Here is a 26,417-nt window from a genome sequence, read left to right as displayed (position 1 = left end):
AGAGGTGCTGAGGGAGGGGAGGAAGGCAGTAGGATCCGTGTGGCATGTACACAGGAGGCTGCAGCGGGGCAGGATGGTGAGGAGGATGAAAGAGTGTCAACAGAAGCAATTAAAGAGTTGCTCGAACACGCACCCATGGCTGGCGCTGTATGAGGTTCAGTGGTCTAGCGCTTGCCCCAGTGCTTAGCCCCAGGTCCCAGCCCTAGTGTGTGTTTAAAAGGAAAAAGGGAAATGCAAAACAAGCAGAGGAAACACCGTAGTGACTGTTATAATATCAACATGAATTCCAGAGTAACACATATTACCAGCGACAGAAATGTCAAAAATGAAACCCAATACTTTGCACAATAATTTTTAAAATATTTTTTGAAACATTATGTATTTGTCAGCTGGGGGTGGGGAGGGGATGTAGCTCACTGGTAGAGCAGTTGCCTGACACGTCACTAACCTTGAGTTTAGTCCCAGATAGTGGGAGAGGGTGGGGAAGAGGGGTGTGTTCGATTTTGTCATTTAACACAAACCTAGACATGCCTGAGAAAACAGAATCTCAGCTGAAGATGGCCTTCCTCAGCACTGGCCTATGAACTTATCTATGGGACATTGTCTTTATTGCTAACTGATATAGGAGGGCCCAGCCCACCAGCCCACCAGCCCACTGTGGGTGGTGCCATCCCTAGGCAGGTGGGCCTGGGCTGTGTAAGAGAGGCAGCAGAAGTCAGTGTTCTTCAAGGTCTCTGGGTCAGCTCCTGCCCCCAGGTTTTCGCCTTGAGTTACTGCATGCGCGTCCCAAGATACGGGCTGTAAAGTACAGGTGGAAACAAACCCTCCCGTCCCAGGTGGCTTTTGGTCTGTGTTTTATTACTGCGGCGGCGAAGCAAACTAGAGTGTAGGACTTGATGTCTATTGAGATTACAGTGTCTTTATCTTTTGGTTTCATATTTTAGTTTCAAAGTTCAATCTGTTTCTAAAAGCTGTTTCTCTCACAAGGGGAGATCTTTCTTTAAAAAACATACTACATTACCTTATTTTTTAAATTCACAGTGGGAGAGAACAGCTGTCTATGAGTAACATTGTACTTAATCTTCAAAAGAGATATCGCTGTGTTTTGACTCGGAAACCTCAGATCTTTCTGGATAGGCCCTGTGTCGCCTCCATCTCTGAGTTGCTCTAGCATTTGACCAAGCATCAACTTCCCCCTTTAAATACAGAAGCTAAGACACTGATGATATCTCTACCTTGCCATGAGGATAACTGAGAGGAAATACCTAAGGCAACTTTGTGATATTTATTTTTGCTAAGTTAAAATTGATATCTGAACAACCAAGGTGAGGAAGATGCCAGGCTAAGTCTGCATGAGGTCTGCACACATCAGCATGTCTTCTGCTTTTCAGTGTGGGTTTTTTAGTCCTAGTCATTTAATTATACTGATGAACATAATAGAAACCTAAAGTCTATTCAAAATCGTTGTAGCAAAGTTCCTCCCCCTCGTGTTACCAGTGACATCAGGGTGCGTGCCAACGTCCTGGGTGCCCAACCCCACAGCACCCACCTTTTTGTCACCTGCATTTTGGTTCAGTTCTGTGACATTGTTGGCACTCAACTGTTTCTGGTCCACAAACAACAATTTCAGAGAAAACAGAGACTATGACCTAACAGTTAAGTGCAGGAGTGGGCGCACACTTTCTGTGAAAAGTCCCCGTAGTAAATTACTTGGAACTGTTGGGAAGTTAAAGTCCGTTCTTGCAAGTTGCCTACCATAATGCAAAAAACTGCCGCAGATAAGGGGTCAGTAAACAGTGTGGATGTGTTCCCTTGAAGTGTTACTTGTGCACATGAAATTGGAATTTTTATCTGCTTTGAGCATATCCTGATTTTTTTTCTCTTCAGACTATAAAATAAATAAATAAGCAAACCCATTCTTGGCTTGTAAACCACACAAAAACTGATCCACATTGGCCCACAGGCGATAGCACTGACCCAGGCCCAGTTAAGCTGAACTTGGCTGACACTGCCCTTGGTATTTCTACTATCTTAGAACATTTTGTCTGTTGACCTAAAGCTACTTTCATTATCTCATCTTGCAGAACTTTGCACCCCTAAACCTCATTTCACTCACCTTCCTCTCTCCTTTCCTGATCTCAGTGCTCTGTTAGATTGGCTGGTCTCGGCTGTCAAGTAGACACGGGGAAAGAGGGCCCCTCAGCTGAATAGTTCCCTGCTCAGACCATAGATTGGTCTATGGACTTGTCTAGGGTGGCATTTTCTTTTGATTGCTAAGTGATGTAGAAGGGTCAGTCCACATAGAGCGTTACCATCCCTAGGTTGGGTCTGGACTGTATAAAAACAGAGGCTGATGACAAACCTGAGAGCAAGCCACCAAACAACCTCCCCATCATGGTTTCTACCTCGGCTCCTGCTTAAGTTCCTGCGCTGGCTTCAGTCGGTGGTGAACTGTCACGGGGAGATGTAAGCTGAAATAAAAAACAAACTGGAACACCTGTCTGCCTATTTTGCCGTCTTGGAACCTAGGATTCATGGTCTTGTTCCCCTCCCGTCCAAGGGTCCATGTCTTCCAGACTGTCCAGGACTTTACATGCCACCTCTGAATACCTCCTCTTCCTCCACTCAGAGCCAGTGCTTGGCTCATGACCTCTGTGTCACTTGTACGTAGATACCTTCCCCAATACTTCTGTTGCCATCCTCCCTCATCTAACATGAGCTTCTAGAATGCTTTCTAGAACCACTGTTAGCATAACGAGCCTTTGTTTAAGCAATCTTCGTTTCCTCCCAGGGGACTCTGTGGGCTAAAGTCCCTGGAGAATTGCGTGTTTTAGTTCTGAGATAATCTTCCTCACCAAGCCTATAGTTACAGCCTACGGTTAGCTCCTGCCCGGGCTCCCTGTTAGAAACTGCATCTCATGCTCCATTGTCTCAGACTGCTCCAGTGCTTGGGACACTTTCGTGAGCTTTTCTCTCAGTGCTGGTTCCTTCTTCATTCAGTAAGGCTGAATTCATAAGCCACCACATCAGTGACGCTTTCCATAGCTCTGTTATCATTTATTTGCCTCTGCCTCTGTGTCCTTGGAACTTTAATGATGGACACCTCAGCTCTAGAGTCAGTCTGAGAGAAATTGCGGTGTTTTCTAAAAAAGGTTCAATAGGCTGAGTGTGTGTGTGTGTGTGTGTGTGTGTGTGTCTCAAATCGTGTGTTGGAGCCTATCCCCAGTGTGTTACTGTTGGAAGTGGGGCCATCCTGGGGGTGACTAGGGGCTGAAGACGGAGTTCCTGTGAACGGAATTAATAGTCTAATAAAACAGATATCATCTGTCCCTGCTGCCATGTAATATAGCAAGAATATTGTCACTCTGAGCCAGGAAGATAGTCCTCAATAGACCCAGGGTATGTTATCTCCTATCTTTCCTGCCTCCAGAGCAGCAAGAAATGCATTTCTGTTTCTTTGGGTTGCAAAGTTTTGCTACAGATGTGATACCGTAGACAACTGTGGCTCCCTGACGGCCGATGCTATGTACTAATCCATCCCAGTATGGTTTTCTTCCTCCTTACTGAGAGGACCTCCCTACATTCCCAGGCTGGCTTATAATTTACAGTCTGGTGTGGCTTCCAGAGTGCTTGGATTACAAGCATATGCACCACTACACTCAGATCTGTGTCTACACGTGGGTGGGGAGACCAGAGGACAACCTTAGGTGTCATTGTCAGGTACTATCACCTGACTTTTAGAGACAAAACCTCTCACTGGCCCTCAGTTTGCCAAGTAGGCTACCCTGGCCGACCTCACACTCACAGAGACCCGCTTGCCTCTCCTGGGATTAAAGGTGTGCACCACCACGCCCGTCTATACGCAGCTTTTTGAATATGGGTTTAAGAGCTAAAATTCCTGTTCTTACACCCACAAAGCAAACACTTTCTCAGCTAAGCTACCACCCTAGCCCTGCAGTAAATACTTGCAATTATTTCATTCACAGGGTGTTCGTGTCTAATAATTTTCATATAGTCACAGCTGTGATATCAGGGTTGCAGTTCAAATACCCATGGGGGCCAGGCTGTCAATTTAACTAGCACATGTCTGTAATAAACTAGCAAGGACTTGTCCAATCTCTTGGGGACAACCTTCTCTCAGGGGTGGCTAACTGTTGGTACATAGTGTGAACATAAGCAGGCAGATGCATTCATTTTCAAGAGAAACTGGAATGTGAACATTTTAATATAAATATCTCAAATTTGAAATAAAGACTACAAGCTTTTTTAAGAACTCCACTTTGTGTGTGTGTATGTGTGTGTGTGTGTGTGTAATTCTAGCCCATCCATAGGGTGGTTGTTGGCTTTGAGACCCATGATTGTTCACAGCCACTCGTAACTGGGGCTGAAAGATACAGTGTGGGTCACTGAAGAAGGCTCCACCAAAGCGTGTGTGTGGCGGCCTTCTCCACGCTGCCTCCTCCCAAAGTGGTACTTAACCTCTGAAGTGCAGAAGCCTTGTCTGTCATCCAGGAGCTCTCTTTCATACTGTCCTGCTTCCTTCTGGCGACACGTGGCTACTGTTAACCAGAGTGATGGAGTGAGCTTCCGTTCCCTCCCCTGCTCTCGAGTGGCTGTCCAGGGGACACTGCCAGTCCTGATGGGAGTCCTTCCCACTGACCATCTTCAGTCTTGCTAAGGGCTGTTATCAAAGGACCTGTCAGGTGTCTGGTCAAAGTGAGACTTCCCAGGAACTCAGGGACAGGAATTTATCATCTTCCTGGGAACTCAGAATTAAGGATTAAGTTGTCTTCCTGCTTCAGCCTTTCTGGGTGGTCAGTCCCCACTTCAGAGAGCCCGACAGAACATGGACAGCGAGGTTACCCAGAGAAGAGAATTTCGTAATAGACAGCTACATTTGATCTTTCATAAATGATTCATTTCCCCCGGACAGCAGTTTTCAGTCTGCCTCTCAATTATAATGAATCGGCAGGTATATCTCACTCTACCTAGTGTCCTGCACAAATCCCTCTTCCCTAGCTGTCGTAATTCCTGCCATGCTCTCACTCCAGGCCACATTTTTAGTTTAAAACACCTGGCCTTTATACTGCCTTTAAAAACAGAATCAAACTCCGCAGCTCTTACGTGGTTTTTTCAAGTGTTGGGGGAACGGTTGTACATTTTCTGTATTAACGGATGGGAATTCTCCTTCATCCTCTTCTTTCCCCTCCCTTTCTGAATTTGAATTCTAACTTAAAACTTATCAGAGTTCTTCAGGTAAATAAAATCCTCTTGTCCGACACATGCCTTGGCCACTCAGAACGTAATTCACGAGGTGCAGGTGAGGTGTGTGGTATGAGCAGCCACGGCACACGCTCTGCCCTCTGCCACACATTGACTCGGGGGGGGGGGGGACAGCAGTCACCTCACAGAGCTGGCGCAAAGATACGAAGAGTTGATTACTCCCTGCAAAGCGCTGACAGCTCTCTGGCACACGGACAGACCTCAACAGATACGCCATTTTCCTGCCCAGAAAGTGAGCAGCAGAGGTGGTTTCTCTCTGGCTCCTATGTTCATACCTGCTCTGTGCCCTGTTCTCAGCAGAGAGCCCACGCTCATAACAATCACAGTTTATTGCAGCCAGGTTAGTTTCAGAGAAAATGTTGGCCTTCTTTGTAGGAGATTGGAAGACAGCTTCACCGGGAATATGATAGTCTACTGCCCACCTGCAAATGTTCAAAATAGCCATATTGTGTAGGCCTCAAGGGAGTGAGACTTCATTCAGGAGCAGAAGACAAGGGCAGGCTAGCTGTCCATGTATTTGTATGCTTTCAGTGAACAGAAGCGTCTGCACCACAGCTTAGGAAACTGAGCCTTTTCTCCATTTACTTTTAGGCTTTCATTGGGTCGCAACCTGTGGGTCACAACCCCTTGGAGGGGGTCAGGTATCCTGTGTATCACACATTTACACTACAGTTCATAACAGTAGCAAAGTTACAGTTATGAAGTAGCAGTGAAATAATTTTATGGCTGAGGGTCAGCACAACACAAGGAACTGTGTTAAAGGGTCACAGCTTTAGGAAGGCTGACTTATAGGAATCTCGTTCCCTTTTCATGTGACAGGTAACACATTTGCCTTTGAAGAAGAAAATATGGCATTTAAGTTGGTAGACAAAGAACTTTTTAGGATCAAAGTAAATGGAAGAGAAACAAATCTTTCTACTGAATGTGTGAGAAATATTGATGGTGACATTGAAAAGAATCAAATCTTTCTACTGAACGTGTGAGAAATATTGACGGACATACTGGGAACCAGAAGATGGTGGGGGCTGGAAGTGGAGTTCAGTGAGAACATGTGACCCTGGAATCAATTTCCGATGATGCCAGCAAGGAGGGGAGCCAGAGAGATGACTCAACCTTTACGAAGCACTTGTTGCCCTTCGAGAGGACCCCGGTTCGATTCCTGTCACACATGGTGGGTCATTGCTTGTTTCCATGGGATCTGATGCCCTTTCTGGCCTCTTCATGCACCTGGTATGTTTAACATACATATAGGCAAAACACACATGGGAAAAAAAAAGGTGGTTGCTTGTGTTTTAATCTCTTAAAGAAAGAAAAGGGTTGGTTTTTTGTTGTTGTTGTTGTTTTTTGTCAGTCCTTTATCAGCTGGGCAGTGCTGAAATGTCTCACCAGGACGGTATTACAGTCTTCCCACCAGACTGACATTTCTGACGTCTTAGCATTTTGCTGGATTATTCACGTACTGATTCAACATGAAATGGCAGGGTAAGGTCACTGGTAATTGCTTGTTCTCAGCTCTCCAGCTCTGGTGAGTCAGTGCAGCGCAGACCTCTGAAGCGCGTGCCACCAGGAATATATGCACAATAGGAAAATAACAGCCTGAGCACCGCGGCCAAGGAAAGAGCTCGGGGCTCGCGAGTGTGTTCACAGCTCAGCTGTTTTTAGCCGTGTGATCTCGTATAGGTCTTAGTCATCCAGGGTCCTGAGTTTTTCACATATAACGCAAGGTTTGGGGACCTCTTGACAAAACCAGGTCAGCTTCAGAATTTTTGACCCATAAACGGAGACAGGAGGCTGCATTTTAAGGGGATGGTGATTTCTGAATTCATGATTTAAGTAATTATGTGCTTTAATGGACTCCTGGAAGCCAGCAGAGGCTGGTGAGTCAGGCTTCCGGGGAGCTATTGAAGCTCCGCGGTGCTTTTGCTGTTGTTACAACAAAAGACTACAGCACACGGTTAGGCGCTAATGTGGGATTACACCAAGTTCTGGAAACGGAAACTGAGACTTTGCCCACAAAGGTGCTGTGAGGGACTTGTGGCTTATTTCACCAAGGTTAGATCAGAAGCATGAGCCTGGTGGACCCGTTCTGTCCTGAGATGCGGTCCTACCTATGAGATAACTGGGGGCAAGCATGGGCATTTCCTGGCTGGGAAGTCTGAGCCGTGTGTGCCTCTTCCTCCCCTGGGGTCTTACTGAGACTCTTCTGTGGTTAGAGAAGCAGAGCGGAAGCTGCCCTTGCTCTCAGTACTAGAGCAGTGTTGGTCTACTCTGTGTTTCCCTACAGCCCAGCTTGGCTTGTCACAGACTGCCTGATGTCCCCGTGGTGCACAGGGAAAGAGCTGAGATGGGGTCTTTATCCCTTTGTGGCCTTCACTGTGGCACCTGGAGACAGTTACTGACTCTGGGAGTCAGTGTGGCACTGTTAATCATCACCTTGTCGGTAACCTCACCGCATGCATCCAAAAATGTCCCTTCCTTAGAGGAGAGAGAGTGAGGGTAAGACACCCCCTCTCTCCCAAGCACTCCATACCAGACATAATGAACAGCAAGGACCCCTTGACCTCAGAGAGGCCAGCAGGAATGCTCACTTCCTTATTAGCCCCTAGAAGGTGATATTTAAATGTTTTAAGCAAAATTCAACTTGAAAATTTTTTTTAATTTAAATAGAAAGTCTAAAAAGCTACAATACATGAAATGGGTAAAAGCAGATTCTGCTCACAAAAGCAGCTGAGTTGAAGATGTGTGTGACGTCAGTAGGAACAGGGAGGCCGTTCTGATGAATACAAAACCCTGAACTAGATAGCGCTCTTGGCAGGTGACGGGCTTGGCCTTTGTCTTAGAGCATGCGGATGTAACCACAAATGGTACTGTTCTTTTCTCTTTCAAAATAGTTTTGCCCACTGAGCCATTGAGCCAACCCAAGGTGGTATATTTTTTTTAATCAAATGATACTTGTCTACTCAGAAAAAGATAAAAAGCTCATCATGATAAAGGTACCCATTTCTGATTACATGAATGTGTGGGAACAAACATTTTGTGAGCCAACACTGTAGTTCATTAAGAAAGAGAGCTCTGCACAGTTAGAAATAAATAGTATGGCGTGTGCCAGGCTTATAGGCAAGCAAAGAACAGGAGTTCACATCCTAGGGGAAATGCAGCTCAAAAGAGAGTCCCAGGGAACGAACTCTTTAAATGTAACATATTTTAAAAAGTGTGAAAATGTGTGAGACCCGTCCATGTAGTCCCTGGGTTTGGCAGAAGATTGCCTCAAATCCCCTGCCTGAGACCATACAACACTCAGATCTCAATCTGCTGTGTGTGTGTGTGTACAAGTGTGTGCACAATCAAGGGGAGCTCTTTTTCAGGATCTAGTTTAACCACCATCAGTATGATGGAGGTGCTGACACAGAGTTGAGTCTGCAGCTACCTGGACTCGGGCAAAGGCACATGAATGGTGGAGCATGTTTTCCTAAGACATTCAGATCCTTCTGACTTCATAGAAACTCATCCAAAGCACTGCATGCACTCTGCAGAACCTTCTGCTGGGTCTTCGCTGTCTGAGTCAAAGTGCAAGAGCAGTAATCATCAATCTGTAGGATGAAAGGTGGAGCTAAGGACGCTCTGACAGTACACCTTTGATCCTGTCACTGGCTCGTGTGCAAAAGTGAGGACGTGGTGGGGGGTGGCTAGTGAGGAATGGACTTCTCTTCCCTTGGACTTTACTATGTGCCGAAATGGCAGCCGTGTTCTTCAATTAAGATCAATAGTGACTCTGCTCTTTCTCACTCGGGGAAAATGGAACAGAATTCCCCGAGCGACCCTGTCTGTCTATGTTGTAACTGTCAAAGTGTTTAGGCTTCTCACTAACCTGAAGTACTGGTTGCTTCATGTGTTGCAGGGGTGAGCTACGATTAGAACAACCCCCTTAGCGAGTGTGTTAGCAGGTGCTAATGCGATTCCATCCTCAGCAGCTCAGTTTATTCAAGACATAAAATATGGAGACCATGGCCCCGCTGCATCAAGTAGTTTGGTGCCAGCTGCGATGTCTCCTTGGCTGGCCTTGAGGTAGAGGCTGAGCACTCGGCTTCCCAGAAACCGCCGTCTCATCTACGTTTTCTGGCTTCTTCTTCTTCTTCAGGGTTATCAATGCCGGGAAGAGTACGCACAATGAGGACCAGGCCAGCTGTGAGGTGCTCACTGTGAAGAAGAAAGTTGGGACCATGACTTCCACCCCAAACAGAAACTCCAAGAGAAGGTCGTCCCTTCCCAATGGGGAAGGATTGCAGTTAAAGGAGAACTCTGTAAGCATGGTCCCTGCCTTGTCTCTGGTTGTCACATCCTCTATCCCCCACTGTAATATGCCAGGCCTTCATCCCGCTGAGAATGGATGTAGAAAAAGCTAGTCAGGGACAGGCCCCATCGTGTGCTGAAGGTAACACAGGTTAGGTGAGCTGGCATTTGAATTTTTAACAAGGTAAACACAACATTAGCCCCGGTTTGTTATAGGAGTCGATATATATATAAAATCTCTGGTGGTTTCAAAGAAGCCAATTTTTTTGTGGAGGAAGTGAACTAAAAGTCTTGGAAGGGGTAGAAGAAACTAGTTCTTGGCATAGAGCCCAGCTATGACTCTGTCTTCCCCTTCCTTACCCGTTATACTTGGCCAGTTGGACCCTGTTCCTAACAGTCTTCCAAGTTAATTTTTGTTTCAGTTGGACGAAGGCCCTTGCAGCCTTTGGGGGTGGCCTGGCAGACCAAATGCCCTCCTACTGAAAAGCCCCAGGGTACATCCCCTCTCTTCAGTGTCTGGAGAGCAAAGCAGACATCCTCTCAGCACTGTCTACAGAAGCCCTTGGAGAAGGATGGAGGAGAGGGTTCACCCCTGTGGATCAGCAGATTGGTCAGGCCTGTGGAGAAGTGGCCTAGGGAAAAATCAGGGTGCATTAAATGAGACGGCCCAAATGTGATTTTTTTTCATTTTAGGAATCTTTAGTAGATTTTATTTTATATAAAATAGACAGAATTTTAAATGAACTAGGGGTTCCTTCTTAGCCTAGAAAATAGTGTCTTGTTTCATTTAGGCTCAGAGAATAGTAAAAGTATTGAGATCAGTTTAGAGTCAGAAGCACAGTGACCTGTGGGTCCTTAAGCACACGTTTCAGTTGAAGAAAGTGTGAAATGAGGCCCTTCCCAAAGAACCCAAGTTGAAGAGGACAGAATGATAATGGGTACATGTGTGAGCTCTGCAACAAGGTGGCTCAGGCATCTAAGGCTCACTAGCTCAGTAATGTTGAGGTACTTCTTTATTCATTTAGTCTTCGTTTTTTTATTTCTTTATAAATTTATTTTGTAACTGCCAAATGGTAGAAGGAAACTGGTTGGGATTGTGAAATCTAATGCTGGTCTATAGAAAAATAATTTGAGCAAGTCATTGGTGAAGAAATCCTTAATATAGGGATAGGGAGACGGGCCAGTGGTTAATAACACAGATACTGTTGCAGAGAACCCAGGTTCAGTTCCCATCAGCCACGTGGCAGCTCAAACTGTCCATAACTCTATAGGTGGGGCATCACATGCGATGGAGCTGGAGTTACAGATGTATATAAAGTCATGTTATGTGGATGCTGGAGTCTGAATTCCAGCCTCCTGATAAAGCGGAAATGTCTCCAGCCCCATGGTACTGTATTTCTGTATGCTTATTGATCAAATACACACACACACACACATAGGTACGTGTATAAACTGCATGTATACACATAATATATACATACACACATATATACACTACATATACACACTATATATATATATATATATTCATTAGAGATCTTACACATTGTTTCAGTTGTCTATTCTGTTTTGCTATTGTTTGGTGGGGCTGTTCTCTAAAGCCTGCAAACCATACTATCAATCACTGCGCACTTGCTGTGTTCCAAGGATGAGATGTTGGGGATTCGTCAGGAGGCATAATGACAAAAATCCTTACCCATGAGGCATTTACATTTGCTGACAGAAGCAGTTAACTGTAGAGTGTAGCCTGGCATGGTGGCATGTGCCTTTAAACCCAGCATTTGAAAGGCAGAGGCAGGTGCAGTTCTCTGTGTTTCGGGCCAGCCTGTTCTACATAAGTTCCAGGACAGCCAGGGCTACACAGAGAAACCATGTCTCCAAAAATAAAAACAAAACAAACAGTAGAATGAGCCAGGTAATGAAGGCTGCTGAGGAAAAGGTGGAATTGGAAGCTGTGGAGGTGGGGAAGACGGCAGGGTGGCTGTGGAAGACATCGCTGAGAAGGTGTGATTTGGGTAAAGACATGTTGGAAGAGGAACATGCTAGCATTGTGGGCCATTGCGGAGACCTGGATCTAAGAGTGGGTCCTGAGTCCTCATGAATGAGAAGCAGAGGCATAGAAGGGCTTTGTCATGAGAGTGTGATGCAGAGTCAGGCAGGGCCAGGAAGGTTGCCTTTGGGTCTTTGGCTTGTATGCTGACTGCAGACGTCACTAGATGCTGGATATACTGATTGTAAAAGGTCAGTGCCCCCCCCCATTTCAAAAACACCCCTTAAGAGTCAAACTTGCATATAATAGCACTTGAGGGAGCAGGTGAGAATGTAAGGCCTAAGCTGAGCACAGTTGGAAACTGTAGATAGTGATAATATACTATATGCTTTTTTTAAAAGCTGGAATGGGGCTGGAGAGATGGCTCAGAGGTTAAGAGCATTGCCTGCTCTTCCAAAGGTCCTGAGTTCAATTCCCAGCAACCACATGGTGGCTCACAACTATCTGTAATGAGGTCTGGTGCCCTCTTCTGGCCTGCAGGCATACACACAGACATAATATGGTATAATATAAATAAATAAATAAATAAATAAATAAATAAATAAATAAATAAATAAATAAATAAAATATTATTTTAAAAAAGCTGAAAGGAAGGATAGCAATGGTATAGGACCTATAGCCATCAGTGGGAGACAAATGAGGCAGACTCCTCCTGTTCCCCGTGTCTCCCTCACTTCAGCCCGCAGACATATTGATCACTGAGTCAATGAGCTAAGCCCCGGGGTAAGATGAGCTCAGTACAGCTCTCCTGCTGGAGCTGGAGGAGAGAGTCGCTAAACTGAGATGGTGTGATGAGGCCAGCGTTACAAAGATAAGAAGCCCAGATGTCACAGATTGGCCACTGGGGGTTTGACAGATGGTTTCCTAGAGAAAATGACATTTGAACTGTGGTCTTGAAAAGTGTACAGGACAGGGCTGGGTGATGGTGGCACCTGCCTGAAATCTCAGCACTCAGGAGGCTTTCTGAGTTTGAGGCCAACCTGGTCAACAGAACAACTTCTAGGGCACAGAAACCCTGTCTCGAAAAACAAACAATAATGAAAAATAAAGAAAGAAAAGTAAACAGGAGGGAGTAGAACTTGGTGATAGATTATATGGCTGTCATGCACATATCATGCCTATCAGAACTGGATTCAATCCCAGTAAAATAAAAAGAAGTACAAAATAAAAGAAAAAAATAAGTAGTTTAGCAAGCAAAGAAGTATTAGAAAGGTGTGATTAAAACAGCGATTCTCCATCTGTGGGTCGTGACCCCTTTGAGAGTTGAGTGACCTTTTCACAGGGGTTGTGTATCAGATATTCTATATACCAGATATTTATATTATGATTAATAACAGTAGCAAAATTGCACTTATGAAGTAGCAACAACCTGAAGATCTGCATTAACCGTCACAGCCTCAGGAGGGGTGAGGACCTCTGGATTCGAGGAAGGTACATATGTCGAGACAGGTTACAAGAGCGCCCCTGAGCCAGGCCATATGTACTTTGGAATGGAACATACATGAAATGAGGGTGATGGTGAGTTGTTAGGGCCTAGCCTGGGCCCTCGCAGCCTTAACAAGTTAGGCTCAGCCGTTCATCCTCAGGAAGCCGATTCAAAGGACTAGGTGGAAAACTAGAAGCTTGTTTGTTCAGTGTGAACACATTGGGAAGGAAGAGGTCTGGTGACTGACTAGTCCTGTTCAGTGTGACCACATTGGGGAGGAAGAGGTCCAGTGACTAGTCCTGTTCAGTGAGACCACATTGGGAAGGAAGAGGTCCAGTGACTAGTCCTGTTCAGTGAGACCACATTGGGAAGGAAGAGGTCCCGTGACTAGTCCTGTTCAGTGAGACCACATTGGGAGAGGTCCGGTGATTAGTCCCTCACAACCTCTCCCTTCAGCTCATCTTCAGCGTCCTGACGAGAAGTTTCAGTTAAACAGGGTAATGAGTATGCATAACTAAGCAGTCCTGGGCAAACCATGGTCCTGTCCATCATTAGCCATCATTGTCTTGGCCTTAGTGTCCCCTGTAAGGTGGTCTGACATGTTGTAGCATTGTGTGAAATCTTTTCCTCAGAGACAGGCTTCCCCTTTGACTGGCACCAGGTTTCTGCTTTTCCCTTCTGCCAGCGTGTGACTCCTAGGGAAATGCATATTCCTTTTGGTACTTTGTCTCAGTAATTAGATCACTGGAAGGAAGCTGCAGAGTGTCTCTTTAGAAATACCTCCACTCCTGCCAGGACAATTACAGTCAGACAGGAGCAGCACGCATAGGACATGACATTTATCAGATGTCATAATAAGCCGGTACTTTAACCAAATGATTCTAGCCATGACAGGATGAATTAGGACAGTGGTAGCCAAGAGGACGCGGGATGACAGCTAAGAAAATCCATACACAGCAGGTGAGAAATAAAGAAAAGAATTAGAATGAAGGGCCAGTCAGAGGAGCTGGTGTTGAGGGTCCCAGCGGCTATTCCTTGGAGGAGAGGGAAACGTAGGCCCAGTACCAATGAACGATACAGGCACCAGGAAGAGGTTGAAATAACAAGTTCGGTTTATTTTATGAAGGGGTGAGCCTTCTATACTCCCCACTCTGCCTGGGAGTGAGGATCTGCTGAGCTTGCATCTGCTGAGGTGATGTGGTCACTGCCCATAAGTTCCCAGCATCTCCTGTGAGACTCAGCTGTTGTTATCAAGGCCCTCGGGCAGACCCAGGATGGCTTTTGGGAAATATCTACTGCACATGTTCTTTACTGTCAGTCTAGGCTGGCTTCAGGCCCATCAAGGCTTTGTCATCCTACAAGCTGGTTGGCAAAGAATAGCCCAAGTGACCAGCCCCATGGCTGCCTGAAGTAAGGAGGACTGGAAGATGGCGGAGGCTCCCGGTAGTGTGCTCTGGACAGGCGGCCCCCAGAAAGGCAAGAGGATGGGCAGAGGTGCTGATGTTAGAGTGAGTATACTGACTGTACCCTTCCCGCTGAGAGTGTTCTCTAGGAAGTCAGCTCAGAAGCAAGCCTAGGGAGTTTAGATCTCAGGAAGTTAGAAGTTCAGAGACTAGAGCTGAAATGTCAATGCGTATCCGGAAAGAGTATGAAAGTGAGAGAAAGGAAGAGAAGGGTCTTGAGTAACCCGAGATGAAAGCCGTCTTAGTTGCTTTTCTTTTGTCACAACAAAGGCAACTTATAAAAGAAAGCATCTAATTTGGGGCTCATGGCTCCCAAGAGTGAGTTCATGATCATCATGTCAGGGAACATGGTAGCAGGCAGGTAGGTGTGGTGCTGGAGCAATAGCTAGAGCTCACATCTGATCCACAAGCATGAGACCCACCCCCAGTGACACACTCCTCCAACAAGACCACACCTCATAATCCTTCCCAAACAGTTCCACAACTGGAAACCAAGTGTTCAAATCTATGAGCCTGTGGAGAACATGCTCGATAAAGCTACCACTGAAGGAGAACTGTTAAGGAAAGAGAAGAAAGAGGTTATTATGGTCAAGGAGCTATGGATGGGAAATGGACATATTATAGGCCAAAAGTGGAGGAAGAAGATGAATAACAGCTTCATTGTCTCACATGCAAACAGAGTACTGAGTAACCCAAAGAACCGCAAAGGCAGTTGTTGGCCCTACTCAATACAAAGATTTAATTCTTCCTTTCCTGGCCTCTGTGTCCACAGTAAACTTAGCAAAACTAGAAGAGCCTGTGTCCAAAAGAGTCCACGTATTATATAGCATGTGCAACTTCCTTAGAGACTCGAGAACACCTAAAGTCTCTTATTGTGTAACCTGGAATATCTGAGAAGAAAATTGATTGCAGCTGTACTTTGTCAGTAAAGTCAGGTTGTGCAGCCAAGCTTTGACTTTGATGACATCTCTTACGTTCAGTGACAGCAGGGTTTGTAAATCACAATGAGATGCTGTTCTCACTATCGATAATTACTGTGGGCTTTAAAGATTTAAGGAGTTATTTGGTCCCATTAATAAAGTAGTCTTCCGGTGAAGAAAGTCAACTTAAGCCTTTATTTTAAAATAAATCAATCTTTTGAGGCAGGCATGGTGCTGCACGCCTTTAATCCCAGCACTAGGGAGGCAGGCACAGATGGAACTCTATGAGTTGGAGGCCACCCTGGTCTACAGAGGTAATTCTAGGACAGCCACGTTCTGTAGAGAGATGCTATCTCAATAAATAAGTAAATAAATAAATAAATGGAACATTCAAAATATTTGGGGGTGGATAAAATAACATGGCATTACATTCCGCCTCTCTTGACGTCCTCATGGTGTGCAGTGGAGGAATGTCTTCTCATCTTTGCCTGAAAATTTGACAGTGGTGCCTCACTATCAAGGGAGCCACACATCTGTCTCAGGTTCCTTCACACGTTAAGCCAGACATCGGAAGTTATAGAAACACCAGGCAGTGGTGGCGCACGCCTCTAATCCCAGCACTAGGGAGGCAGAGACAGGCAGATCTCGGTGAGTTCGAGGCCAGCCTGGTCTACAGAGGGAGTTCCAGGACAGGCTCCAAAGTTACACAGAGAAACCCTGTCTCGAAAAACAAAGACAAAACAAAACAAAACAAAAGAAAGAAAAGAAGTTACAGAAGCATATTCCAAAGAAATCGTAAAACTCGAAAGAGACCGGAGGATAAGAGCACTGACTATTCTTCCAGAGGTCGAGTTCAATTCCCAGCAACCACATGGTGGTTTACAACCATCTGTAATGAGATCTGGTGCCATCTTCTGGCGTGTAGGCATACACGGAAGCAGAATGTTACATATATAATAGACAATTTTTTTAAAAAGTGAAAAAGGTTAAAAATATTAATAGTTTGAAGAAAATCTAGGGAATCAGTATCCTTAAGTTGATTTGCTCTATGGTAGGTATTATAGGTTTCGTTTTATATGTCAGTTAACAGCTTGATGATATACTTCTTAAGAAATAAGTAAAACTTCTCTTTAGAAGAAGTTTCACAAAAAGAGGAACATGGGATGTACTCACTCATATTTGGTTTCTAGCCATAAATAAAGGACATTGAGACTATAATTCGTGACTCTAGAGAAGCTAAATAAGAAGGTGAACCCAAAGAAAAACATATAAGCATCCCCCTGAATATTAACCTTCATCAGGCGATGAAAGAAGACAGAGACAGAGACCAACATTGGAGCACTGGACTGAAGTCTCACGATCCAAAGGAGGAGCAGAAGGAGAGTGAGCACGAGCAAGGAACTCAGGACGGCGAGGGGTGCACCCACACACTGAGGCAATGGGGATGATCTATCGGGAACTCACCAAGGCCAGCTGGCCGGGGACTGAAAAAGCATGGGACAAAACCGGTCTCGCTGAACATAATGGACAATGAGGACTACTGAGAACTGAAGAACAATGGCAATGGGTTCTTGATCCTATTGCATGTAATGGCTTTGTGGGAGCCCAGGTAGTTTGGATGCTCACCTTAATAGACCTGGATGGAGGTGGGTGGTCCTTGGACCTCCCACAGGGCAGAGAAACCTGCTTGCTCTTTGGGCTGAGGAGGAAGGAAGACTTGATTGGGGGAGGGGGAGGGAATGGGAGGTGGTGGCGGGGAAGAGGCAGAAATCTTTAATAATTAAATTAATTAATTAATAAAAAAAATCAGCAAGAAAAAAAAAGGCAAAATGTAGATAAAGAGAAACATTAAAATAAAAGCTAAGATAAGGCCAAAAAAAAAAAAAAAAAAAAAAGAAGAAGTTTCACATGTGATCTCAGCCAAAAGGCCAGGAAGCAGTGGCTGCCCGCCGAAGTGGTCGTGAGGGGAAAAGCATTGTCCATCACTAAGGAAGGTGGGACTTGTCTCACACCAGGGCCACTGGTGTCCGGTGTGCATGTGACAGACCATCAAGCCCCGAGAAGGGCAGGTGGGCAGAGATCGTCCTTTGCAGCGTGCAGGCGAGCATCTTCACACCCCTGTGCCTCTTTGCTCTGCAAACCAAGTGTGGGCAGCCGGGAGAGAACACTACAGTACCAGAGGCTTCTGAAGATCGGTCTTTAGGAAAGACGCTGCGGGCATCTTGGGGCAGGGGAGGATAATGTGTGACCTCTCATCCACTCCCAAAGACTGTCCGTCAACTGGACTGAGATTCAAAGAAATAAGCAGTATTACTGGGTTTTCTTTACTGTGATTTGAGGATTTAGAGAATTATTTATCATGGAGAGCACCGTTGTGTATAAACACAGACTTCCCAAGAGTTTTTGCTTGGCAGCCCCCAAGGGTCTAATCCCAGGAATGAGATTAAAAAAAAAAAAAAAGTGATCCCACCAGACTGCCTTCCAAAAAAGGAAGAAGTTTATCCTTATGGGTATCTTTAAACCTTAGTGTGAAGTCATGCATGCCAGGCTGGGCACGGTGGCACATTCTCTGCGCTGGGAAGCAAAGCAGCTGGGTCTTTGTGATTTAGAGGCCAGCCTGGTCTACATAGCAAGTTTCAGGCTAGTCAGGGATACACAGGAAGAACCTGTCTCCAAAAAAGGAATGTTTTTAAATGCATGTCTTTATTATAATGCTTGAAATTGTTCAGGATACTATGGCCATCACTAGATCAATCTCTCTCTCTCTCTCTCTCTCTCACACACACACACACACACACACATACACACACGACTCTCAGTTTGAGGTGCAGATTGTTTTGAACTTGTGGCTACCCTTGGTGACACATTAAGGTCATTATTTATTATTAAGGTGCACTTTTAGGTCATTTCCTTAAAATAAAAACAACCTTATGTTGTTTAATTTGGAGAAAGTACATCAAAGTATGTAGTTTCAGTGTCTGTTAGTTCAGTGTCTTGTTACAATAGCAGGAGATGGCTGTGTCAGCAATGGAGCAGAGTTCATCAGCAGGGGAGACGTGAGCTGATTATCTTTCTCAGCAGAGGACTGGGCAGCAGTGGGAGTTCAAGGCACGCAGAAGCATAATCCATCTGAGATGAGGGCAAGGAACCGCGGGGCTGTTAACGCTTAGGTTCAGGTTGCCATTCCTGTAAGAGCTCTTCTAGCCGCAGGACATTTAGAGAAAAGTCGCTTCTGGTCCCGCCGCTCTAGCTCCTTGGGATTCTCGGTGCTCATGGTAAAATGCTCTGTGCGGTGGTGTAGTTCAGAAAACAATAGGCATGACCTTAAATTCGCTGTTTTCTTCTTATAGCTAGAAAATGTAAACTTTCTGTTTACCTGCTTAGATATTTTCTTTTCCTTGAAGCAAGATGGCAGTGGTTTCTTTGAAAATTCTCTACCTATTAGTTCCAGAGATAAGAACTCTGGGCAGTGATGAAGAGGGATGAGTTGATGCCAGGTGTCAGAGGACCACTGTCAGTGATTAGAAAGGTACCGTGCCAGTGGGCACACTGGTTCTCCGGAGACCAGGTCCAAGGTGAGAAACCTGTAGTGACGACTGAGTTCCTCAGTAGCCTCTGTAGATGGATTTTTCTTTGGGCTGCAACCTCACACACACAAAAAAAAATGACACCGAGACTCATTATTAACTGTAAGAGCCTGGCCTTCGCTTAGGCTTGTTTCTAACTAACTACCTCTTTTAACTTAGCCCATATTTTTAAATCTACTTTCTTCCACAAGTTCCTTACCTCACCTCCATTTTGCCCATCCTGCTTCCTCCATGTCTGGAAAGGACTCTCTGCCTTACTTCTTCCCAGATTTCTCTCTTTCTAGAACTTCATGCTATACCCCCTGCCTAGCTGTTGGCCATTTAGCTTTTTATTAAACCAGTCAGAATGACACATCTTCACAGTGTGCAAAAAGATTATTCCACAACAAGTCCCCTTCTCCCCACTGCAAATCTTACAACTGCAGGAAACTTGATATAGTGCTAAAATGGAGCTACTTCTTCACTATCTCATGGCAAAGAAACAGCATCCTCGCAGAGATATAAAAATCTAGATTGTTTCCACTGGTGATGGGAAAATATCTAAATAGCTTTGTTTAAAGAAGGTATAAGAAAGAGTAAACATGTCAAGACTGCCAGTGGACAGCAGGAGAATGTGGGTCTGGGGTGGACTCGTGTGGGGTTACTCAGTCATCCTCCCCGTGAGGATCTGGTGAGAGCCTGTGGGTGAAAAGATCCGCAGATGGTGTGGCTGCAAGAGCCACCCTGGACTCTGAAATATTCAGCTGGCATTTTGGAAACTGGCCGGACACATTACAGAGATCAAACCACACAGAGCAGACATTGGGGAGATTGTAATCTCCATGTCTCCACTGGGGGAAATAGCGATGAGGCTGGAGAAAGGAAATTGCCCTCCAGGCTCATGGTGAGCTGTTTGTAAAAGCAGCTGGGATTTCATTCCAAGTGGGAATGCAGAGCTTCACATTTGAGAAGCTCCTTCCATACTCTTGGTGTGGCCTCGTCCCAGGCTTTATAAATACTGAATCAGTTGCAAGGTGGGAGAAATAAAAATATCAGATGTGCAGAACGCTGGCATTCAGAGAAATGACACTCTCCCTCAGGACAGTTGTTTCGAAATTAGTAGCCATGCAACTGTCTGCTCAAAACAGTATTTTGGGAAATGTAGTCCCTATGTGTTTTTTTTTTATTTATTGACTTATAATAATACTTTTGGGTATTAGTATAGAATGTAATTATTTTCTAATCATAATAATTAATACATTTTTATGTCAAAGGCAATATTTTAAGACAATAAGCACTAAGAGTTATATGCCAGGTTTTATGTTCTGTGCGGGTTTTCTATAGTGAAACACGGTCTTGTGAAGAGCAAAGACTCCTTGTTATAAGCTAATGTGTCAGAGCCCATCTCATCAGGGGCAGCGGTAAATAAAGTCCGCATCCCAGCTGTCTCCTGGAGAGTTTCTGTTCTTAGCGGTACCCGATGGTTGTCAGATGCCGTTAGAGTATCACAACGGGGACAGCGCTGTGTGGACAGGTTCTTGATTGCTTGCGTTTTCTGTCAACGGTTTCTTGTAGAAAATGCCTAACTCTTTGAGGGATGATTTAGCTTAAATTTTGGTAATGTCATCCAGTTTAGCGTGCACCTTTAGTTGAGGACCCAGGATCCCAGTAATGAATCACGTTGTACCAATGTTTGTGCGCGCCCCAGGGCTGTCCCACTTCCTGCCACATGAGGGCGCCAGTGCCAGTCTCTGGAAAGTAGGGGAGCTTGAGTTCTCTATTTTACCCTGAAAAGAGGATTGTTTCTGTCCCTTGCTGTCTGATTGCTCTGACCCCCTTGTGTGCTCCCCAGGACAGCGTCCTAGGGGAGAGGAGGGATGAGTTATATCATCTTTGAGAGAGAATTCTGAGTGAGCGAAAGAACACAGACTCCCTCTCTCTGAACTGTGTAAACAATCCAAGCTCACTCTGGGTTTCCATGTCTGCTTTCACGGACAGCAGCACGGAAGTGTTTGCAGTTATACCTGGGCCTCCCCCTCTTTCTTTGCCAGCACCCCACAGGGGTGGGCACCTCATTGCCCACCATGGTTCTCACTGGTTTTCTGTGTCTGGTGAATCACCAGGACGCCAGTGCACACGGTGAGGGCGCTCGGTCTTGCGTCCCCTGAGCCATGACCCAAGCAAGCCGGAGTGCCTACTCGCTTCTGTTAAATCACTCCCGCTTCCTGTTCGGTGTTTAATTTTATTTAGAGCAGTTTTATTTTTGTTAAAAACAAAACAAAACATTAAGTTCTTACTTTATAGATGAGTAGAGGAAGAAAACAATTTTAATTACTTTTAGAACTCCCGTTTGTCACCTTCTGGAATCTTCCACTGTCAGGCAATAGATGTAGTCCTTTAATTTTTGTTTGTGTGTTACTGAGACTTGAAGACCAGGCCACCTCATCCGTGCCAGACCACTAATTTACCATTGAGCCAACCCCAGCCGTTTCTTCAGAAGATGGGTGTGGTTGTGTGTGTACATAATTACATATAAGATTGATTGTTGTTTTAAATGAAATAATTCAGTGTATAACCTAAATGTTTTATTTTTTAAATATTTTCCTTACTTTATTTAAATGCCCTTAATCTTTTACTTTTGATTCCTAAATGTTTCTTATCAAATTCCAGAGTTTCATACATACGTCAGGAAAAGACTTCATTCTGTTTTTCTTGGTAAAGTGACCTTAACCCCTGCCTATCTCGAACAAAAACAAGCTAGGCATGTGTTGAAATGTCACGTTCAGACGGGCTCTCAAGAGTGCGCCCTTGTAAATCAGGAGGGTCTGGGTTTCCAAGCATGAGACGTCTATACTCGGAGCAGCAACATTTTCATACACTGCCAAGAACATGATGCTGGGCCACAGCCAAGCAACTGACCGTCAGGTGATGGTCCAGGACACATGACTGCTAACCAGGAAGCAACTTGAAATAATGCCAGTTATCGAAAGATAACCCATTACTGAAAATTAGGGACGTCTCAGAGATTTGTGCTAATGGGAAACTTAAACTAGGTTCAAACTGCTGGAACTGCCTGTGCCCCGGTTTCAATACTGATAAAAATGAAGTAACGGTGACCACTTTATGGTTGATCATAGTGAGATGCATAGGGGCTCGAATGATATCCTCTGAACTGAGGCTTCCCCAAGGGGAAATGACTGAGGAAGACCGGAAGTAGCCCAGTGGGGTCAGAGGAGCATCCCAATTGGGACAGAAAGTACCCTGGGCTGCAGCTGGGTCTCCCTACTCTCAGTGACGGCCTCCCAAGACAGCGAATACTGATGGGTGGTCACCCACAGCTCAGATGTTTTGTTTCTTGTGTGTGACGGACACGGCACTGACATTTATTGTTTCTGTTACTCCACGGTACAACTCTCTTTTTCCTTTGCTGTGTCCTTTTAAATTTAATTGTTAATTGTAACATGTCAAGGCTGTGTCTGGTCACAGTCATCAGGGTCCATCACAGATAGCTGCCTATCCTTTCAGCATTGCACCGTGGGTGGTCCACACCCTTCACGTCATCCACTCCAGGGGCAACGGGCCGTTCCTCATCTAGAACTCATCTCGGTTGTGTGGTCTTCTTCCAGGCAGTTGACATCAGAACTCGGGATTTCTGGCATTCTGTTCTCAGTTCTTGGTTGAGTGTCTAGTGCAGAACCTGGCACACTGGAGAGAAGACTCTGTGGCGTGTCCTAAGTCCTTGTGATCCATGCCTCAGTTTCACCTTTTTCTTTCTTTATCCTTTGCTTTTGTGTAAGGAGAGATGGGTGCTGAGAGGAATTAAGAAATTTGTTCAGGCCGGGCGATGGTGGCGCACGCCTTTAATCCCAGCACTCGGGAGGCAGAGGCAGGCGGATCTCTGTGAGTTCGAGACCAGCCTGGTCTACAAGAGCTAGTTCCAGGACAGGCTCCAAAGCCACAGAGAAACCCTGTCTCGTAAAACCAAAAAAAAAAAAAAAAAAAAAAAAAAAGAAATTTGCAGTTGGGAGTGGTGACTCACGCCTTTAATTCCAGCATTCAGGAGGTAGAAGCAGGAGGATCTTTGTAGGTTTGAGGCTAGCCTGGTCTATAAAGTGAGTTTCTGAACAGCCAAAGCTACAAAGTTAGACAATATCTCAGAAAAGAAGTTTGCCCAAGGTTATACAGATTATAGAGTAGTAATTCCAGATCCTAGATTTGTCTTGGCCCAAGACAAGCCAAGCATATGAAAGAGATAGAATTTGTTTTATCTCATTCTAAATTTTTCATTTGAAAAGGCAATGACTATTTTACCTGATTTTTATTTACTTTACAGCAGTATTGGGGATTGAACCTAAGGCCTCATGAATTCTAGGCAAGCTGCAGCCACAGCAACTTTGCAAACCACATGGCAGATTAGAATGTTCACACCAGTGACAAACTCGGCACTGGACTGTTAGGTACTGTGAAACTGGAGGCTATATTTGCCTTCTGTGGAACTAGAACCTGGTGCCCAGAACCCAGGGCCAAGCTGAAAAGGCAGGTACTCCTCCCCCAGAAATGGACAAGTGTGGACAGAAGAGACAGCAGGACGGTGGAGCTGTTGAGTCCACTCATCCCTTTCTTATTAGACCATCAATTTGCTGTCTCAGTAGCAGAGTACAGGGCCACCAGCAGGGTAAAGTCCTGGCCAGGCCAAGCAACTGAATGGCAATGAGACCCATGGCTTTGAAAGACTGTGGTTTCCAACAGTCCAGTGTGCTTGGGGAGTCTTAGTTGCCTTTTTAATACAGACACCAAGAAGGGAGGGTCACAGGCAGCATGTGTGGGTGTGCTTCATATGGATCAGTGCGGTTCTACGATGACCCTGTGGTCTGAGGATCCATGGAGTTCCTTTGAGATCTTGTGACCTCAGATACAACTGTAACAACCTGGCCTGAGAGCTGAGAGAGAACAAATGGATCTGGGCAACAACAGTGAGAATAAGTCAGCTCCAGGTCACAAGTGAGCTTAGTGCTGTCCTGGTGGCCTTCTCAGTGTGAAGGGTCTTACACAAGTCTTCTTTCCCAAGTTCCCTTAGGGGGAAAATGGATGCAGGATTGTGAGTTGTGTATCAGTGGCCATGGGCCCTTTGAGGTGTTAGACTAATGAACAAAATTCCCTTTTATTCTGCCCTTTTCTGGTTGTGAGTCTGTCAGTCAAGAAGGCTGCTGTGCCCCAGGGAAGGGCTATCTAGACCAGTAGAAGGACCTGACCTCCCATTCTTAGAGACATGGTGGTAGCCAGCAAGTGGCCTAGGTCACTTTATTGGTTTATAGTGGTTCATCAAATACCTGGCTGGTGTCTGTCGTCCTCCTTCATAAAAGAAAAAGCTCCTTTTAGTCCCAGATAGTCCACATAGGGTATGTGGCTACTGCCTTTGGGAGCAGGCACATTCCTTATACACTATCTTAGCACAGCCAGAAGGGCTCTTTAACATTTTGTGTAGCCCTGTGACACTTAGCCCAGACCCAGCAGACTTATATTGGGATTTTTATTGTTTTATTTGTTTCAGTTATGATGATAATGATGTGGATTATGTCACAGGTGGGGATGTGCACGAGTGAGTGCAAGGACCCATAGAATCCAGAAGAGGGCATCAGAGCCCATGGAGCTGGAACTATTGGCTGTGTTTGCTGGGAAAGCAGTAATGCTCTTAACCACTGAGCCATCTTTTTAGTCCAAGATTCTTTTTTAAATGCAATGAGTTAATAACGAAATAGGGCTGGCAAGATAGCTCGGCAGCTAGAAGTCCTTGCCATTCAAACCTGACAGCCTGAGGTCCATCTCCTGTAAAAAGCCAGATGCAGTGGGGGAACATCTGTAATCCCAGCACCCTTGTAGCAAAATGGAAGTTCACTTGGAAGTTCAAAGGCCAGCACCCACACACAGAGTCACACAACACAGAAAAACAAGGGATACCCTGCCCACCAAGGTGGAAAAAGAGAACCCAACTCCCAAAAGGTGTCCTCTGGCCTCCACACACGCACTATGGCATCCCTGCACCTGCGTGCACACACATGAAAGTAGCTCTTTTAAAAAGCGAAAGTACATAGGTGTATCGAGGGAATTAATTATGTCAAGAGGATTCTAAAAAAATTAACTATTTGTAATATGACGTTATACCTTTCATTAGTGTAGAAAAATGAGAGCTTGGGTGTGGACTGGTTACATCTGTAATTTCAAAGTCACAGTGAGGAAGTTATCCAGGGTATTTGGAATGGCAGTGTTACTGGTTCTTTGGATGAGAAGAAGGTTCTGCTGAGACCATCATTGCCCTGCAGCCCTAACAAGAAATTCTAAACTTGGGATGTGTGTGAAAAATAAAGGTTCATGGACTCTGAATTTTCTTCATGGATACCCTAAATTGAGAACCGAGAGTCCTGGCCTGGGTTCAGCTTGTCACAGGTTACTCCTACTTGACAGTCTTTTTGGTGCCTGCTCCTGGCTTATTCATTCCCTGTTTTACCTGCCCATGGGTTCCAAAATACTGTATGAAGACATCACCCTTTCTTTGCCTCAGCTCCTGTCACAGAAACTAACAAGCATGGCTACCCAAATGCCATGAAACCCCCTAACTAGAAGCCCAAAGGCAGAGTGGTGCAGGGTTGTGGCTTCCCTAGCAAGGCTGCCCGAGCCCAGGCTCTTCTGATTTCCTGCCCCATCATCCGGGGCCTTTAGGTTTCAGCTTTGTTTGTTTGTTTGCAAGGGGATAACTCTGCTTTCAGGTACTGGTCCTGGGACCCAGGCAGGAAGTGGGAAGAATGGGAGAGGAGGAGCAATATGGCCACTTGCCGCAAGGCAGCCTGGGAGCTGACGTGTAAGAATCTTCTCACTGACCACTCAGTCACCAGTAAGGAGAAGGTAGAGGAGACACTGAATGAGCAGTCTTCCCAGCTCCCTAACTGCCGACCACTTGGTGCTCCCTGTGCCCTGGCAGGCAGGCCTTGTCAGCTCTAAGTCCCCATCATGAATGTTCTCACTGTAAAGTTTGTCCCCACGTTCCCCAGCCACACTGACCTGTTTCCGCATTCTAGAACATGGGGAGTCAGCTAAAGCACAAGTTCCTCTAGGGTGGCCCCTCATTTGGTAGAGGTGCAAATGACTCCCCATGATCACGTTGTGATAGTAGGGACGGTAACCACCTCTGCCTGTGTACTCTGTACATTGTACATAGATGTCACTCGACACACACTGCTTATAGTCCCCTTAACTCCTCCCCCCACATAAGGTTAATATCGCCTTCAGTTCGTATCAGGAAATCATGGCAACAAGATGCACACTTTTGACTGCCGCAGCACAGCCTGACCCCGCCATGGCTGAACCGGTGCCATCCTCCACCCAGGCAATGTGTGTGGAAGTGGTGTTAGCACCCAAATGTCT

The 26,417-nt window shown here is 45.5% G+C and overlaps 1 protein-coding gene across 1 annotated transcript in view; it reads left to right on the top strand.

The window, feature by feature from the left end:
* Positions 1–26,417, top strand: part of Ppm1h (protein phosphatase, Mg2+/Mn2+ dependent 1H) — a 260,866-nt gene that overhangs the window by 89,961 nt on the left and 144,488 nt on the right. Inside the window, exon 2 of the mRNA XM_057757710.1 lies at positions 9,422–9,584. Coding sequence (XP_057613693.1) covers positions 9,422–9,584 — 163 coding nt within the window. The remainder of the gene's footprint in view (positions 1–9,421; positions 9,585–26,417) is intronic.

This window comes from Chionomys nivalis, chromosome 25, assembly GCF_950005125.1.
Source record: "Chionomys nivalis chromosome 25, mChiNiv1.1, whole genome shotgun sequence".
Lineage (NCBI taxonomy): Eukaryota > Metazoa > Chordata > Mammalia > Rodentia > Cricetidae > Chionomys > Chionomys nivalis.
The sequence above is the reverse complement of the archived record's forward strand: the minus strand, read 5'-3'. Positions and strand labels throughout refer to the sequence as shown.